Below are 18,927 nucleotides of genomic sequence, written 5' to 3'. Positions count from 1 at the left end.
TAACAGTTACAGGAGGTACTAGATCACTAACAGTTACAGGGGGCACTAGACCACACTAACAGTTACAGGAGGTACTAGACCACTAACAGTTACAGGGGGTGATAGACCACTCTAACAGTTACAGGAGGTGATAGACCACTCTAACAGTTACAGGAGGTACTAGACCACTAACAGTTACATGAGGTACTAGACCACTAACAGTTACAGGGGGCACTAGACCACTAACAGTTACAGGAGGTACTAGACCACTAACAGTTACAGGGGGCACTAGACCACTAACAGTTACAGGAGGTACTAGATCACTAACAGTTACAGGGGGCACTAGACCACTAACAGTTACAGGGGGTGATAGACCACACTAACAGTTACAGGAGGTACTAGACCACTAACAGTTACAGGGGGTGATAGACCACTCTAACAGTTACAGGAGGTGATAGACCACTCTAACAGTTACAGGAGGTACTAGACCACTAACAGTTACATGAGGTACTAGACCACTAACAGTTACAGGGGGCACTAGACCACTAACAGTTACAGGAGGTACTAGACCACTAACAGTTACAGGAGGTACTAGACCACTAACAGTTACAGGGGGTGATAGACCACTAACAGTTACAGGGGGTGATAGACCACTAACAGTTACAGGGGGTGATAGACCACTAACAGTTACAGGGGGTGATAGACCACTAACAGTTACAGGGGGTGATAGACGACTAACAGTTACAGGAGGTACTAGACGACTAACAGTTACAGGAGGTACTAGACCACTAACAGTTACAGGGGGTGATAGACCACTAACAGTTACAGGGGGTGATAGACCACTAACAGTTACAGGGGGTGATAGACCACTAACAGTTACAGGAGGTACTAGACCACTAACAGTTACAGGAGGTACTAGACCACTAACAGTTACAGGGGGTGATAGACCACTAACAGTTACAGGGGTTGATAGACCACTAACAGTTACAGGGGGTGATAGACCACTAACAGTTACAGGGGGTGATAGACCACTAACAGTTACAGGAGGCACTAGACCACTAACAGTTACAGGAGGTGATAGACCACTAACAGTTACAGGAGGCACTAGACCACTAACAGTTACAGGGGGCACTAGACCACTAACAGTTACAGGGGGCACTAGACCACTAACAGTTACAGGAGGTACTAGATCACTAACAGTTACAGGGGGCACTAGACCACTAACAGTTACAGGAGGTGATAGACCACTAACAGTTACAGGGGGTGATAGACCACACTAACAGTTACAGGAGGTGATAGACCACGAACAGTTACAGGGGGTGATAGACCACTCTAACAGTTACAGGAGGTACTAGACCACTAACAGTTACAGGAGGTGATAGACCACTCTAACAGTTACAGGAGGTACTAGACCACTAACAGTTACATGAGGTACTAGACCACTAACAGTTACAGGGGGCACTAGACCACTAACAGTTAAAGGAGGTACTAGACCACTAACAGTTACAGGAGGTACTAGACCACTAACAGTTACAAGAGGTACTAGACCACTAACAGTTACAGGGGGTGATAGACCACTAACAGTTACAGGGGGTGATAGACCACTAACAGTTACAGGGGGTGATAGACCACTAACAGTTACAGGGGGTGATAGACGACTAACAGTTACAGGAGGTACTAGACGACTAACAGTTACAGGAGGTACTAGACCACTAACAGTTACAGGAGGTGATAGACCACTAACAGTTACAGGGGGTGATAGACCACTAACAGTTACAGGGGGTGATAGACCACTAACAGTTACAGGGGGTGATAGACCACTAACAGTTACAGGAGGTACTAGACCACTAACAGTTACAGGAGGTGATAGACCACTAACAGTTACAGGAGGCACTAGACCACTAACAATTACAGGGGGCACTAGACCACTAACAGTTACAGGGGGCACTAGACCACTAACAGTTACAGGAGGTACTAAATCACTAACAGTTACAGGGGGCACTAGACCACTAACAGTTACAGGGGGTGATAGACCACTCTAACAGTTACAGGAGGTACTAGATCACTAACAGTTACAGGAGGTGATAGACCACTAACAGTTACAGGGGGTGATAGACCACACTAACAGTTACAGGGGGTGATAGACCACACTAACAGTTACAGGAGGTACTAGACCACTAACAGTTACAGGGGGTGATAGACCACACTAACAGTTACAGGAGGTGATAGACCACACTAACAGTTACAGGAGGTACTAGACCACTAACAGTTACAGGAGGTACTAGACCACTAACAGTTACAGGAGGTGATAGACCACTAACAGTTACAGGGGGTGATAGACCACACTAACAGTTACAGGGGGCACTAGACCACTAACAGTTACAGGAGGTACTAGACCACTAACAGTTACAGGAGGTGATAGACCACTAACAGTTACAGGAGGTGATAGACCACTAACAGTTACAGGAGGTACTAGACCACTAACAGTTACAGGAGGTGATAGACCACTAACAGTTACAGGGGGTGATAGACCACTCTAACAGTTACAGGAGGTACTAGACCACTAACAGTTACAGGGGGTGATAGACCACTCTAACAGTTACAGGGGGTCATAGACCACACTAACAGTTACAGGAGGTACTAGACCACTAACAGTTCCTTGTTTTCTGCTCTTCCAGCTTCATCACCCATCACAGGGGTTCCGCTTCGCCACGGTCCGGGAGAGCAGTGCCGAGGATTACCTGAAGAAAAGCTTTCCAGAGATGCACGAATACATGAGACGGTACAATGTACCAGCAACCCCAGATGGAATAGAACATCTGAAGTGAGTCATGACTGTACAGTACTGACTCATCACAGATTTAACATGGGTACCAACATGATACAATACTGACTCATCACAACATGGGTACCAACATGATACAATACTGACTCATCACAGATTTAACATGGGTACCAACATGATACAGTACTGACTCATCACAGATTTAACATGGGTACCAACATGATACAATACTGACTCATCACAACATGGGTACCAACATGATACAATACTGACTCATCACAACATGGGTACCAACATGATACAATACTGACTCATCACAACATGAGTACCAACATGATACAGTACTGACTCATCACAGATTTAACATGGGTACCAACATGATACAATACTGACTCATCACAACATGGGTACCAACATGATACAGTACTGACTCATCACAGATTTAACATGGGTACCAACATGATACAGTACTGACTCATCACAGATTTAACATGGGTACCAACATGATACAGTACTGACTCATCACAGATTTAACATGGGTACCAACATGATACAATACTGACTCATCACAGATTTAACATGGGTACCAACATGATACAATACTGACTCATCACAGATTTAACATGGGTACCAACATGATACAGTACTGACTCATCACAGATTTAACATGGGTACCAACATGATACAATACTGACTCATCACAGATTTAACATGGGTACCAACATGATACAGTACTGACTCATCACAGATTTAACATGGGTACCAACATGATACAGTACTGACTCATCACAGATTTAACATGGGTACCAACATGATACAATACTGACTAATAACAACATGGGTACCAACATGATACAATACTGACTCATCACAGATTTAACATGGGTACCAACATGATACAATACTGACTCATCACAGATTTAACATGGGTACCAACATGATACAATACTGACTCATCACAGATTTAACATGGGTACCAACATGATACAGTACTGACTCATCACAGATTTAACATGGGTACCAACATGATACAGTACTGACTCATCACAGATTTAACATGGGTACCAACATGATACAATACTGACTAATAACAACATGGGTACCAACATGATACAGTACTGACTCATCACAGATTTAACATGGGTACCAACATGATACAATACTGACTCATCACAACATGGGTACCAACATGATACAATACTGACTCATCACAACATGGGTACCAACATGATACAATACTGACTCATCACAACATGGGTACCAACATGATACAATACTGACTCATCACAACATGAGTACCAACATGATACAATACTGACTCATCACAGATTTAACATGGGTACCAACATGATACAATACTGACTCATCACAGATTTAACATGGGTACCAACATGATACAATACTGACTCATCACAGATTTAACATGGGTACCAACATGATACAATACTGACTCATCACAGATTTAACATGGGTACCAACATGATACAATACTGACTCATCACAACATGAGTACCAACATGATACAATACTGACTCATCACAGATTTAACATGGGTACCAACATGATACAATACTGACTCATCACAACATGAGTACCAATACAGGCTTTATACAGGGAGACTTCATAACAGTTCTGAATATGTCCCACTCATAATACTCTGCCACATTTAGTTCCTCAGTAAAACACCATAATACTCTAGATTTAACATGTTTAGTTCCTCAGTAAAACACCATAATACTCTAGATTTAACATGTTTAGTTCCTCAGTAAAACACCATAATACTCTAGATTTAACACGTTTAGTACTACAGTAAAACACCATAATACTCTAGATTTAACACGTTTAGTTCTACAGTAAAACACCATAATACTCTAGGGGCTGAGGGCAGACGGCTTGGGGCTGAGGGCAGACGGCTCGGGGCTGAGGGCAGACGGCTCGGGGCTGAGGGCCGTCGGCTCGGGGCTGAGGGCCGTCGGCTCGGGGCTGAGGGCCGTCGGCTCGGGGCTGAGGGCCGTCGGCTCGGGGCTGAGGGCAGGTTGGATGTGGTGACATATCATTCAGTACCAGTCGAAAGTTTGGACACCTACTCATTCAAGGGTTTTTCTTTATTTTTACTATTTTCTACGTTGTAGAATAATGGTGAAGACAAAAAAAAAACGATAACGTAATACATATGGAATCATGTAGTGCCCAAAATCAAAATACACATGAAGCTGGTTGAGAGAATACCAAGATTGTGCAAAGCTGTCATCAAGGCAAACACTTGGCTACTTTGAAGAATCTAAAATCTATTTTGTTTTGTTTAACACTATTTTTTGGGGTTAGTACATGATTCCATGTGTTATTTCATAGTTTCGATGTCGTCACTATTATTCTACAATGTAGAAAATAGTAAAAATAAAGAAAAACCCTTGAATGAGTAGGTGTGTCCAAACGTTTGACTGGTAATGCACATCCTTTCTCTCTGTGTGAGGGAGGTGAGGAGATGACTGAAGACTTGTACCTGCTCGCCACTGATCAGATCCTTCTGGAACGTATTCTGATAAGGAGGTGCATCCCTTATCGGCTTGCCTGAGTTTCTTTCAGAGCCAGAGATAGCCCTCCCACATCTTTACTATAGCCAGCAATATATATATATTACTATGCACTGCATGAAAAAGGGCTTAACATGTGGATGCCTGGAAGTTATAAAAAAAAATAGAATTGAAAAATAGCTAACGGCAGGCAGCCTAACGATTAAGAGTGTTGGGCCAGTTACCAAAAGGTAGCTGATTCGAATCCCTGAGCTGCCTAGGTGAAAAGTCTGTCTGTGCCCTTGAGCAAGGCACTTCACCCTAATTGCTCCAATAAGTCTGGATACGTGTCTGCTAAATGGCAACAATGTCAAATGTTGCATGTCTAACATCAGTAAGACTCAATCATGGACACTCCTGCGCCTGCTTTGTGTGATGTATTGTTGTCTCTACCTTCTTGCCCGTTGTGCTGTTTGTGCCTATAATCTTTGTACCCTGTTTTGTGCTGCTATCATGCTGTGTTGTCATGTGTTGCTGCCATGCTGTGTTGTCATGTGTTGCTGCCATGCTGTGTTGTCATGTGTTGCTGCCATGCTGTGTTGTCATGTGTTGCTGCCATGCTGTGTTGTCATGTTTTGTTGCTGCCTTGCTGTGTTGCCATGCTGTGTTGTCATGTGTTGCTGCCATGCTGTGTTGTCATGTGTTGTTGCCATGCTGTGTTGTCATGTGTTGTTGCCATGCTGTGTTGTCATGTGTTGTTGCTGCCATGCTGTGTTGCCATGCTGTGTTGTCATGTGTTGTTGCCATGCTGTGTTGTCATGATTTGTTGCCATGCTGTGTTGTCATGTTTTGTTGCTGCCATGCTGTGTTGCCATGCTGTGTTGTCATTTGTTGCTGCCATGCTGTGTTGCCATGCTGTGTTGTCATGCTGTGTTGTCATTTGTTGCTGCCATGCTGTGTTGCCATGCTGTGTTGTCATTTGTTGCTGCCATGCTGTGCTGCCATGCTGTGTTGTCATTTGTTGCTGCCATGCTGTGTTGTCATGTGTTGTTGCCATGCTGTGTTGCCATGCTGTGTTGTCATTTGTTGCTGCCATGCTGTGTTGTCATTTGTTGCTGCCATGCTGTGTTGTCATGTGTTGTTGCTGCCATGCTGTGTTGTCATGTGTTGTTGCTGCCATGCTGTGTTGTCATGTGTTGTTGCCATGCTGTGTTGCCATGCTGTGTTGCCATGCTGTGTTGTCATGTGTTGTTGCTGCCTTGCTGTGTTGTCATGTGTTGTTGCTGCCTTGCTGTGTTGTCATGTGTTGTTGCTGCCATGCTGTGTTGCCATGCTGTGTTGCCATGCTGTGTTGCCATGCTGTGTTGCCATGTGCTGTTGCTGCCTTACTGTGTTGTCATGTGTTGTTGCTGCCATGCTGTGTTGTCATGTGTTGTTGTTGCCATGCCGTGTTGTCATGTGTTGTTGCTGCCATGCTGTGTTGTCATGTGTTGTTGTTGCCATGCTGTGTTGTCATGTGTTGTTGTTGCCATGCTGTGTTGTCATGTGTTGTTGCTGCCATGCTGTGTTGTCATGTGTTGTTGCCATGCTGTGTTGTTGTGTTGTTGCCATGCTGTGTTGTTATGTTTTGTTGTTGCCATGCTGTGTTGTCATGTGTTGTTGCTGCCATGCTGTGTTGTCATGTGTTGTTGCCATGCTGTGTTGTTGTGTTTTGTTGTTGCCATGCTGTGTTGTTATGTTTTGTTGTTGCCATGCTGTGTTGTTGTGTTTTGTTGTTGCCATGCTGTGTTGTTGTGTTTTGTTGTTGCCATGCTGTGTTGTTATGTTTTGTTGTTGCCATGCTGTGTTGTTGTGTTTTGTTGTTGCCATGCTGTGTTGTTGTGTTTGTTGTTGCCATGCTGTGTTGTTGTGTTTTGTTGTTGCCATGCTGTGTTGTTGTGTTTTGTTGTTGCCATGCTGTGTTGTTGTGTTTTGTTGTTGCCATGCTGTGTTGTTATGTTTTGTTGTTGCCATGCTGTGTTGTTGTGTTGTTGCCATGCTGTGTTGTTGTGTTTTGTTGTTGCCATGCTGTGTTGTTGTGTTGTTGCCATGCTGTGTTGTTTTGTTGTTGCCATGCTGTGTTGTTGTGTTTTGTTGTTGCCATGCTGTGTTGTTGTGTTGTTGCCATGCTGTGTTGTTATGTTTTGTTGTTGCCATGCTGTGTTGTCATGTGTTGTTGCCATGCTGTGTTGTTGTGTTTTTGCCATGCTGTGTTGTTATGTTTTGTTGTTGCATGCTGTGTTGTCATGTTTTGTTGTTGCCATGCTGTGTTGTTGTGTTTTGTTGTTGCCATGCTGTGTTGTTATGTTTTGTTGTTGCCATGCTGTGTTGTTGTGTTTTGTTGTTGCCATGCTGTGTTGTTGTGTTTGTTGTTGCCATGCTGTGTTGTTGTGTTTTTGTTGTTGCCATGCTGTGTTGTCATGTGTTTTGTTGTTGCCATGCTGTGTTGTCATGTGTTTTGTTGCTGCCATGCTGTGTTGTCATGTTTGTTGTTGCCATGCTGTGTTGTTATGTTTTGTTGTTGCCATGCTGTGTTGTCATGTGTTTTGTTGTTGCCATGCTGTGTTGTCATGTTTTGTTGTTGCCATGCTGTGTTGTCATGTGTTGTTGCCATGCTGTGTTGTCATGTGTTTTGCTGCCATGCTGTGTTGTTGTGTTGTTGCCATGCTGTGTTGTCATTTGTTGCTGCCATGCTGTGTTGTCATGTTTTGTTGCCATGCTGTGTTGTCATGTGTTGTTGCCATGCTGTGTTGTCATGTTTTGTTGCCATGCTGTGTTGTTGTGTTTTGTTGCTGCCATGCTGTGTTGTCATGTGTTGTTGCCATGCTGTGTTGTTGTTTTGTTGCTGCCATTCTGTTTTGACTCTTGTCCTGATGTGTGTATTCAGTAGCAAATTGTGTGTCTTTTCAGGCATGATCCACAGCAACTGGATGCTTTCATCATGGACAAGGCCTTACTAGACCACGAGGTGTCTATAGATGCAGAATGCAAGACACTCACTGTGGGGAAACCATTTGCAATTGAAGGCAAGTAGATTGACATGACATAAGGTGTTAATTCTGTATCCATAATGAAGAGGAACAAGACAGGTATGCCCTTTGTCCCCTCTCCCTTTTGTGCTAGCTACAGAACCACTGGTAGAAAGGATAAGACAAGACATTATAATATAGAACCACTGGTAGAAAGGACAAGACAAGATATTATAATATAGAACCACTGGTATAAAGGATAAGACATTATAATATAGAACCACTGGTAGAAAGGACAAGACAAGATATTATAATATAGAACCACTGGTATAAAGGATAAGACATTATAATATAGAACCACTGGTAGAAAGGATAAGACAAGATATTATAATATAGAACCACTGGTATAAAGGACAAGACAAGATATTATAATATAGAACCACTGGTATAAAGGATAAGACAAGACATTATAATATAGAACCACTGGTATAAAGGATAAGACATTATAATATAGCAGTCATTCTGTCTGTTCCCAGGTTACGGCATCGGCCTGCTGTGTTTTCTATCTGTTCCCAGGTTACGGCATCGGCCTGCTGTGTTTTCTATCTGTTCCCAGGTTACGGCATCGGCCTGCTGTGTTTTCTGTCTGTTCCCAGGTTACGGCATCGGCCTGCTGTGTTTTCTATCTGTTCCCAGGTTACGGCATCGGCCTGCTGTGTTTTCTATCTGTTCCCAGGTTACGGCATCGGCCTGCTGTGTTCCCAGGTTTCGGCCTCTATCTGTTCTATCTGTTCCCAGGTTACCTCGGCCTGCTGTGTTTTCTATCTGTTCCCAGGTTACGCCTGCTGTGTTTTCTATCTGTTCCCAGGTTACGGCCTGGGTTACATCGGCCTGCTGTGTTTTCTATCTGTTCCCAGGTTACGGCATCGGCCTGCTGTGTTTTCTATCTGTTCCCAGGTTACGGCATCGGCCTGCTGTGTTTTCTATCTGTTCCCAGGCCTGCTGTGTTTTCTGTCTGTTCCCAGCATCGGCCTGCTGTGTTTTCTGTTCCCAGGTTACGGCATCGGCCTGCTGTGTTTTCTGTCTGTTCCCAGGTTACGGCATCGGCCTGCTGTGTTTTCTATCTGTTCCCAGGTTACGGCATCAGCCTGCTGTGTTTTCTATCTGTTCCCAGGTTACGGCATCGGCCTGCTGTGTTTCCTGTCTGTTCCCAGGTTACGGCATCGGCCTGCTGTGTTTCCTGTCTGTTCCCAGGTTACGGCATCGGCCTGCTGGCCTGGCCTGCTGTGTTTTCTGATCTGTTCCCAGGTGTGTTTTTTTCTGACTGTTCCCAGGTTACGGCATCGGCCTGCTGTGTTTTCTGTCTGTTCCCAGGTTACGGCATCGGCCTGCTGTGTTTTCTATCGGCCTGCTGTGTTTTCTGTCTGTTCCCAGGTTACGGCATCGGTGTTTCCTGCTCTGTTTTCTGCATCGGCCTGCTGTGTTTCCTGTCTGTTCCCAGGTTACGGCATCGGCCTGCTGTGTTTTCTGACTGTTCCCAGGTTACGGCATCGGCCTGCTGTGTTTTCTGACTGTTCCCAGGTTACGGCATCGGCCTGCTGTGTTTTCTGTCTGTTCCCATCGGCCTGCTGTGTTTTCCTCGGCCTGCTGTGTTTTCTATCTGTTCCCAGGTTACGGCATCGGCCTGCTGTGTTTTTTCTGTCTGTTCCCAGGTTACGGCATCGGCCTGCTGTGTTTTTTCTATCTGTTCCCAGGTTACTGTCTGTTGCTGTGTTTTCCTGTTCCCAGGTTACGGCATCGGCCTGCTGTGCTGACTGTTCCCAGGTTACGGCATCGGCCTGCTGTGTTTTCTGTGTTCCCAGGTTACGGCATCGGCCTGCTGTGTTTTCTGACTGTTCCCAGGTTACGGCATCCCAGTTCCCAGTTACGGCATCGGCCTGCTGTGTTTCCTGTCTGTTCCCAGGTTACGGCATCGGCCTGCTGTGTTTCCTGTCTGTTCCCAGTTTTGCTGTGTTTTCTGACTGTTCCCAGGTTACGGCATCGGCCTGCTGTGTTTTCTGTCTGTTCCCAGGTTACGGCATCGGCCTGCTGTGTTTTCTGACTGTTCCCAGGTTACGGCATCGGCCTGCTGTGTTTTCTAAGTCATTCTGTCTGTTCCCAGGTTACGGCATCGGCCTGCTGTGTTTTCTAAGTCATTCTGTCTGTTCCCAGGCTCGGCCTGCTGTGTTTTCTACTGTTCCCAGGTTACGGCATCGGCCTGCTGTGTTTTCCTGTTCCCAGAATCGGCCTGCTGTGTTTTCTACCTGACCTCTAATATCTCAGTGTTTTTCTATCTGTTCCCAGCTGGTGAGCCAGTACAAGTCTGACGGCTTCATAGACATGCTACATGATAAGTGGTACAAGGTGGTGCCCTGTGGGAAACGGAGCTTCGCAGTCACAGAGGTAATGTACATCATACTACTTCAACCAGTCACAGAGGTAATGTATATCATACTACTTCAACCAGTCACAGAGGTAATGTACATCATACTACTTCAACCAGTCACAGAGGTAATGTACATCACTCTACTTCAACCAGTCACAGAGGTAATGTACATCATACTACTTCAACCAGTCACAGAGGTAATGTACATCATACTACTTCAACCAGTCACAGAGGTAATGTACATCATACTACTTCAACCAGTCACAGAGGTAATGTACATCATACTACTTCAATCAGTCACAGAGGTAATGTACATCATACTACTTCAACCAGTCACAGAGGTAATGTACTGTACCTTATACTACTTCAACCAGTCACAGAGGTAATGTACATCATACTACTTCAATCAGTCACAGAGGTAATGTACTGTACATTATACTACTTCAACCAGTCACAGAGGTAATGTACATCATACTACTTCAACCAGTCACAGAGGTAATGTATATCATACTACTTCAACCAGTCACAGAGGTAATGTACTGTACATCATACCTCTTCAACCAGTCACAGAGGTAATGTACTGTACATCATACCTCTTCAACCAGTCACAGAGGTAATGTACATCGTACTACTTCAACCAGTCACAGAGGTAATGTACTGTACATTATACTACTTCAATCAGTCACAGAGGTAATGTACTGTACATCATACTACTTCAATCAGTCACAGAGGTAATGTACTGTACCTTATACTACTTCAATCAGTCACAGAGGTAAACGTATATCATACTACTTCAATAAAAAATACTGATGTACTACATCACAATGCTAAATTATCTCTATTCTGTGATTTCAAAAAGTCTTAATGATTTTCATTATAATTTCCAGAAGCTTGTCGCTGCAACAGAATATAAAACTGCCCATTTGTTTTCTTCAATAATCTTCCTTAAATAAGACGCTATTTGAAAAATGTGTGAAATATTTCAGTTTGATTCTTATGCAAGGGAAATGTACAAATGATGAATGTATTGATATGCTGAAGTCACAGCATACAGTACAAACTGTGTTTTACATCCTGTGTGTTTGTCTCTGCTCTCTCCAGACCCTACAGATGGGCATTAAGCATTTCTCAGGCCTGTTTTTGATGCTGTGTGTCGGGCTGGGTCTGTCTCTCCTCACCACCCTGGCTGAACACATAATCTACCGCTTTGTCATACCCAGGGTCAAGGAGCCCAAGTTCAAGTACTGGCTGCATACTAGTCAGGTAACTCATTTAACTATCGCTATGTTAACCGGCTGCATACTAGTCAGGTAACTAACTTAACTATCATTATGTTAACCGGCTGCATACTAGTCAGGTAACTAACTAAACGTAGTGATAGTTAACTGGCTGCATACTAGTCAGGTAACTAACTTAACTATCACTATGTTAACCGGCTGCATACTAGTCAGGCAACTAATTTAACTGCATACTAGTCAGGTAACTAACTTAACTATCACTATGTTAACTGGCTGCATACTAGTCAGGTAACTAACTAAACGTAGTGATAGTTAACTGGCTGCATACTAGACAGGTAACTAATTTAACTAACTTCATGAGTCAGGTATGTTTACTAGCTTCATTCACAGGTAACTAACGCAGCTATCAACTGTCTTTATTAGCTCCCGAGTGCCACAGCGGTCTAAGGCACCGTAACAATGTTGTGTAACTTCCAGTGTGCTTTTATTGTATACCTTGAGGTTACAGTTTTAACAGTGTCCAAGTAGGCTACTGTGGCTATTTGATCATAATGTAGACCTACCAGAGAGGCCTACCATCAAAAACAATGGAGAAAATGCATCCCATAACATGTTACCATGGAAATATCTGTTCTATCATTCAGCCTACAGTAGCAGCCAATGTGTGGTGTTCAAAACATTTTTAATTTTACCTTTATGTTAAGGCAAGTCAGTTAAGAACAAATTCTTATTTTCAATGACGGCCTAGGAACAGTGGGTTAACTGCCTGTTCAGGGGCAGAACGACAGATTTGTACCTTGTCAGCTCGGGGGTTTGAACTTGCAACCTTTCGGTTACTAGTCCAACACTCTAACCACTAGGCTACCCTGCCGCCCCTGCAGGGCATGCAGGGCTTCACAAGTTTATCCACTTGTCCTTCAGAAAAGGAGGTGACTGAAAATGTTGTTGTTTGATGCAAGAAACCACTTTACAAAATAAAATTGATAATTTTTCCTATACCATTATTACAGAGAATGAGACAAATTATGCTAATCAAATCAAATGTATTTATATAGCCCTTCTTACATCAGCTGAAATCTCAAAGTGCTGTACAGAAACCCAGCCTAAAACCCCAAACAGCAAGCAATGCAGGTGTAGAAGCACGGTGGCTAGGAAAAACTCCCTAGAAAGGCCAGAACCTAGGAAGAAACCTAGAGAGGAACCAGGCTATGAGGGGTGGCCAGTCCTCTAACAGAACATGGCCAAGATGTTCAAATGTTCATAAATTACCAGCATGGTCAAATAATAATAACCTTCTGCTACTTAGTTTATTCAAGACTGTCTCAAAATACAACACTGCTCCTTTAAGAGAAAAAAACAAGCTATTTACCTGACTGGCTTTTCAAAGATGTCTAGAAATGTACATGTTTTGTGCTCTTGTAGGAATCAATCACTCCCTTATCGTTGACAAGAAATGATCTATAACTGGACTAATAACTCACTAACTAGCAAATAATATGAACAAAATGTGCCCACGTGGCTACAGGCAGCTCTCACTTCGATCTCAAAACAAGTGCGTCTACTCACGACCGCTCATGCTGTAAACACAGTCCAGTTCAAAGTGAATGGAACAGATCCATATATGGCAGTGGACTACATGCATATAGGCTTCCTGCAGCTCTGATTGGATAAGGTGCACCGGTCTGAGTAGAGTACGTGCTAAGTCCTGCATGTCAATGCAATAGAATCCTACTCAGATGCGTTCTGTCTACAAAAAAATATCTTGCATAGTTAGTTGTGCAAACTAAGTTTTGTATAGTTTGTTTTGTTTCGGTATGTTGCGATCACAATTAGCACAGTAAAAGGAAATATTGATATTGTTAACTAACAGGGAAACCTCTAGGAAGTTGAAATATAATCTTGTGCTTCTCTCCGTGGGCTGATAGTGCTTCTCTCCGTGTGCTGATAGTACTTCTCTCCGTGGGCTGATAGTGCTTCTCTCCATGGGCTGAGAGTGCTTCTCTCCGTGGGCTGATAGTGCTTCTCTCCGTGGGCTGATAGTGCTTCTCTCCGTGGGATGATAGTGCTTCTCTCTGTGGGCTGATAGTACTTCTCTCCGTGGGATGATGGTACTTCTCTCCGTGGGCTGATAGTACTTCTCTCTGTGGGCTGATAGTGCTTCTCTCCGTGTGCTGATAGTGCTTCTCTCCGTGGGCTGATAGTGCTTCTCTCTGTGGGCTGATAGTGCTTCTCTCCGTGGGCTGATAGTGCTTCTCTCCGTGGGATGATGGTACTTCTCTCCGTGGGATGATAGTACTTCTCTCTGTGGGCTGATAGTGCTTCTCTCCGTGGGATGATGGTACTTCTCTCCGTGTGCTGATAGTGCTTCTCTCTGTGGGCTGAGAGTACTTCTCTCCATGGGCTGAGAGTACTTCTCTCCGTGTGCTGATAGTGCTTCTCTCCATGGGCTGATAGTGCTTCTCTCCGTGGGCTGAGAGTACTTCTCTCCGTGTGGGCTGATAGTGCTTCTCTCCGTGGGCTGATATTTCTTCTGCCTGGCAGTCCCATTCAGAAATGACTGAAATTCTTCTGAGAATATCATACTGTATAGTATCTGTATAGTTTCTGTTTGACATATTATGTCTGCTCTGTCCCACAGAGGTTACATCGAGCAATGAACTCATCTTTCAATGACGATAAACTGCAGACTGTAGCCAAGCCAGGAGAAAGGTAATGAAGCAATGAACTCATCTTTCAATGACGATAAACTGCAGAACTCATCTTTCAATGTAAACTGCAGACTGTAAGCCAGGAGAAAGGTAATGAAGCAATGAACTCATCTTTCAATTTAAACTGCAGACTGTAGCCAAGCCAGGAGAAAGGTAAACTGAACAGATGACGATAAACTGCAACTGTAGCCCAGGAGAAAGGTAATGAAGCAATGAACTCATCTTTCAATGACGATAAACTGCAGACTGTAGCCAAGCCAGGAGAAAGGTAATGAACTCATCTTTCAATGCAAAACTGCAGACTGTAGCCAAGCCAGGAGAAAGGTCTTCATCTTTCAATGACGATAAACTGCAGACTGTAGCCAAGCCAGGAGAAAGGTAATGAAGCAATGAACTCATCTTTCAATGACGATAAACTGCAGACTGTAGCCAAGCCAGGAGAAAGGTAATGAAGCAATGAACTCATCTTTCAATGACGATAAACTGCAGACTGTAGCCAAGCCAGGAGAAAGGTAATGAAGCAATGAACTCATCTTTCAATGACGATAAACTGCAGACTGTAGCCAAGCCAGGAGAAAGGTAATGAAGCAATGAACTCATCTTTCAATGACGATAAACTGCAGACTGTAGCCAAGCCAGGAGAAAGGTAATGAAGCAATGAACTCATCTTTCAATGACGATAAACTGCAGACTGTAGCCAAGCCAGGAGAAAGGTAATGAAGCAATGAACTCATCTTTCAATGACGATAAACTGCAGACTGTAGCCAAGCCAGGAGAAAGGTAATGAAGCAATGAACTCATCTTTCAATGACGATAAATTGCAGACTGTAGCCAAGCCAGGAGAAAGATAAACTGCAGACTGTAGCCAAGCCAGAAGAAAGGTTAACAACCATCACATAAAAGCCGCACAGAAAAAGACCGTTGGTTGACTGGTGATTTAAAGGTGGCAGTTTGACAGCGTGTGTCACTGGTTTTAATCACAGGGAAATATAATTGTCAGTGATGATAGCAAAGACACTATTCCCTACATAGTGCACTACTTTTGATCAGAACCCTATGGAATGAGGGGTCCATTCTTGGACACTTCGAAAACCTATTAGATGAATCACCTTACTAACTGACCGTGGAAAAGGTCCCATCCATGTCATGTACCATGTCCAGTAATAAATAGAGAATCTCTTTTTTTTTTTTTACTTTTAATGTGAATAGATTACACACTATGAATTGAGTCAGTCTTTGTAATTGATCATATCACTGTAAAATATAGACCTGACAGACGCCTCACTTTATGTTGCGCTATTAGGTTAATGTATAGTCTTAGAAACGTGGCTCTCTGTCACAGGAGGCTGGTGGCATCTTATTTTGGGGAGGACGGGCTCATGATAACGTCTGGAGAATAATTAGTGGAATGGTGTCAAATACCTCCAACACATGGTTTCCATTTACTCCATTTCAGCTAATAGTATGAGCCCTCCTCCCCTCCACTGGTCTCTGTACGTTGTAGATTAGGTTCCCTGTTGGGGTTTTTATCAGCCACTGCCAAATTGACTGTGGAAAAGAACTACAGGGTGACCAGTAGCATATAAAGAATACTGGAAAAAACAAGATCACAACGCCACAAATAAAATCTGTGTTTTTTTTGTTCGACCCCAAGGTGCATCATGGGTAACAACCAACAACAACTGCAGCCATGTGTACCATGGAACAGCTCCAACTGCAACAGGAGGAAGATCCCACCTCCTCAGGAGTCCCTGCTAAATGTTCTGGAGTCTCCCCCATGTGATTTCTCTCCTCCTCCTCCTCCCTCAGCCCTTCCACCTCCTTCCTCTCCTCCTTCTCCTCAGGTAGCATTGCCACCTCAAGCACTGAACACATTTTTAAAACACCTGTAAGAGCTATTTCCTGTATTCTAGAGCCTTAACAAATAAAGCTAGCCAATACCAGTAGTTACGATTTATTCATAATGGATTGATCAAATAAGGTCATATTAAAAATAAATAAAATAATTTCTCTAATTTGCCTTCAGAAAGCGTTCAACCCCCTTGATTTTTTTGAAATTTTGTTGTTTTACAGCCAGAATTTAGATTTTGTGTCACTAGTCTACAAACAATATCCCAAAATGTCAAAGTTAAATTTCGTTTTTAGTAATGTTTACAAATTTATAAAATGAAGTGTCTCAATAAGTATTCAACCCCTTTGTTATGGCCTAAATAAGTTCAGGAGTAAAACATCTGCTTAACAAGTCATATAAATTGCATTGACTCACTCTGTGTGAAATAATAGTGTTTAACATGGTTTTTTAACGACTACCTCACCTCTGTACCCCACACATACAATCATATGTAAGGTCTCTCAGTCAATCAGTGCATTTCAAGCACAGATTCAACCAAAGTCCAGGGAGGTTTTCTGATGCCTGGCAAAGAAGGGCACCTATTGGTAGATGGGTAAAAAAAACCTGACAAAGGCATATCCCTTTTTATTTAACTTTTATTTACCTTAATTTAACCCTTTGAGCATGGTGAAGTTATTAATTACCCTTTGGATGGTGTAGAGGAAGGAGTTTAATGGCTGGGACAGGAGAAAACTGAAGATGGATCAACAACATTGTAGTTACTCCACAATACTAACCTAAATGACAGAGTCAAAAGAAGGAAGCCCGTACAGAATACAATTATTCCAAAACATGCATCCGATTTCCAACAAGGCACTAAATTAATACTGCAAAGAATGACATTTTTGTCCTGAATACAAAGCGCTATGTTTTGTGCAAATCCAACAACACACCCTTCATATTTTCAAGCATCGTGGTGGCTGCATCATGTTATGGGTATGCTTGTCATTTTTCTGCACAGGCAAAATCCTAGAGTAAAACTTAATTCCCCTTTTGAGCAGGACAATAACCTAAAACACAAGGCCAAATCTACACTGCTTACCAAGACAATATTGAATGTTCCTGAGTGGCCTAATTACAATTTACTTAAACTGGCTTGAATCTATGGCAATACTTGTCTAGCAAAGATTATCAACCAACTTGACAGAGCTTGAAGAATTTTTTAAAGATTGATGGGCAAATATTGTACAATCCAGGTGTGCAAAGCTCTTAGAGACTCATAGCTATAATTGCTGACAGGTGTTTCTAACCTAATCAAGAGATCTTATTGTTTTATTTTTTATATTTTAGACATTTTTACAATTTCTCTTCAACTTTCACATTATTTTTCTATTTTTGTGTAGATTTAAATTAAATCCCACTTTGTAAAGTAACAAAATGTGGAAAAAGTCCAGGGGGTTGAATACTCTCTGAAGCACTGTAATTTATATTTTGATTGGGAGGATTGGGTGTCCAAATGTATCTTATTTTGTCCTCTTCCTCCACAGGTGAAGAGCCTGGTCCCCCGGCCGTCAACATCTAACGGGAGGACAGACCAGGTGGGTCTGCAGGCCAGGACCAACCCCATGCTGCAGGAGCTGTCAGAGCTGGAGACACACATCACCATCATCAAACAACAGCTGCACATCGCCATGATGAAGAAGAGGGAGCTGGAGCAACCAGGAGAAACACATGACAGAGTAGAGACTGGTACCAGCAGAAACACAACATGACAGAGTAGAGACTGGTACCACGAGAAACACAACATGACAGAGTAGAGACTGATACCAGGAGAAACACATGACAGAGTAGAGACTGGTACCAGCAGAAACACATGACAGAGTAGAGACTGGTACCAGGAGAAACACAACATGACAGAGTAGAGACTGGTACCAGCAGAAACACAACATGACAGAGTAGAGACTGGCACCAGCAGAAACACAACATGACAGAGTAGAGACTGATACCAGCAGAAACACAACATGACAGAGTAGAGACTGGTACCAGCAGAAACACAACATGACAGAGTAGAGACTGGTACCAGCAGAAACACAACATGACAGAGTAGAGACTGATACCACGAGAAACACAACATGACAGAGTAGAGACTGATACCAGGAGAAACACAACATGACAGAGTAGAGACTGGCACCAGCAGAAACACAACATGACAGAGTAGAGACTGATACCAGCAGAAACACAACATGACAGAGTAGAGACTGGTACCAGCAGAAACACAACATGACAGAGTAGAGACTGGTACCAGCAGAAACACAACATGACAGAGTAGAGACTGGTACCAGCAGAAACACAACATGACAGAGTAGAGACTGGTACCAGCAGAAACACAACATGACAGAGTAGAGACTGGTACCAGCAGAAACACAACATGACAGAGTAG

General features: G+C 43.2%; 1 protein-coding gene across 1 annotated transcript in view; it reads left to right on the top strand.

The window, feature by feature from the left end:
• Positions 1-18,654, top strand: part of grin3a (glutamate receptor, ionotropic, N-methyl-D-aspartate 3A) — a 99,785-nt gene extending 81,131 nt beyond the window's left edge. Inside the window, exons 4-12 of the mRNA XM_065017120.1 lie at positions 2,658-2,803; positions 8,227-8,342; positions 10,249-10,316; positions 10,629-10,727; positions 11,812-11,973; positions 14,587-14,657; positions 15,359-15,436; positions 16,311-16,500; positions 18,035-18,654. Of these exons, the coding sequence (XP_064873192.1) occupies positions 2,658-2,803; positions 8,227-8,342; positions 10,249-10,316; positions 10,629-10,727; positions 11,812-11,973; positions 14,587-14,657; positions 15,359-15,436; positions 16,311-16,500; positions 18,035-18,259 (1,155 nt within the window). The 3' untranslated portion in view covers positions 18,260-18,654. The remainder of the gene's footprint in view (positions 1-2,657; positions 2,804-8,226; positions 8,343-10,248; positions 10,317-10,628; positions 10,728-11,811; positions 11,974-14,586; positions 14,658-15,358; positions 15,437-16,310; positions 16,501-18,034) is intronic.
• The last annotated feature ends 273 nt before the right edge of the window (positions 18,655-18,927 follow it).

The sequence above is a fragment of the Oncorhynchus nerka genome, linkage group LG4 (genome assembly GCF_034236695.1).
Source record: "Oncorhynchus nerka isolate Pitt River linkage group LG4, Oner_Uvic_2.0, whole genome shotgun sequence".
Classification (NCBI taxonomy): domain Eukaryota; kingdom Metazoa; phylum Chordata; class Actinopteri; order Salmoniformes; family Salmonidae; genus Oncorhynchus; species Oncorhynchus nerka.
This window is presented reverse-complemented; position numbering and strand designations above follow the sequence as displayed.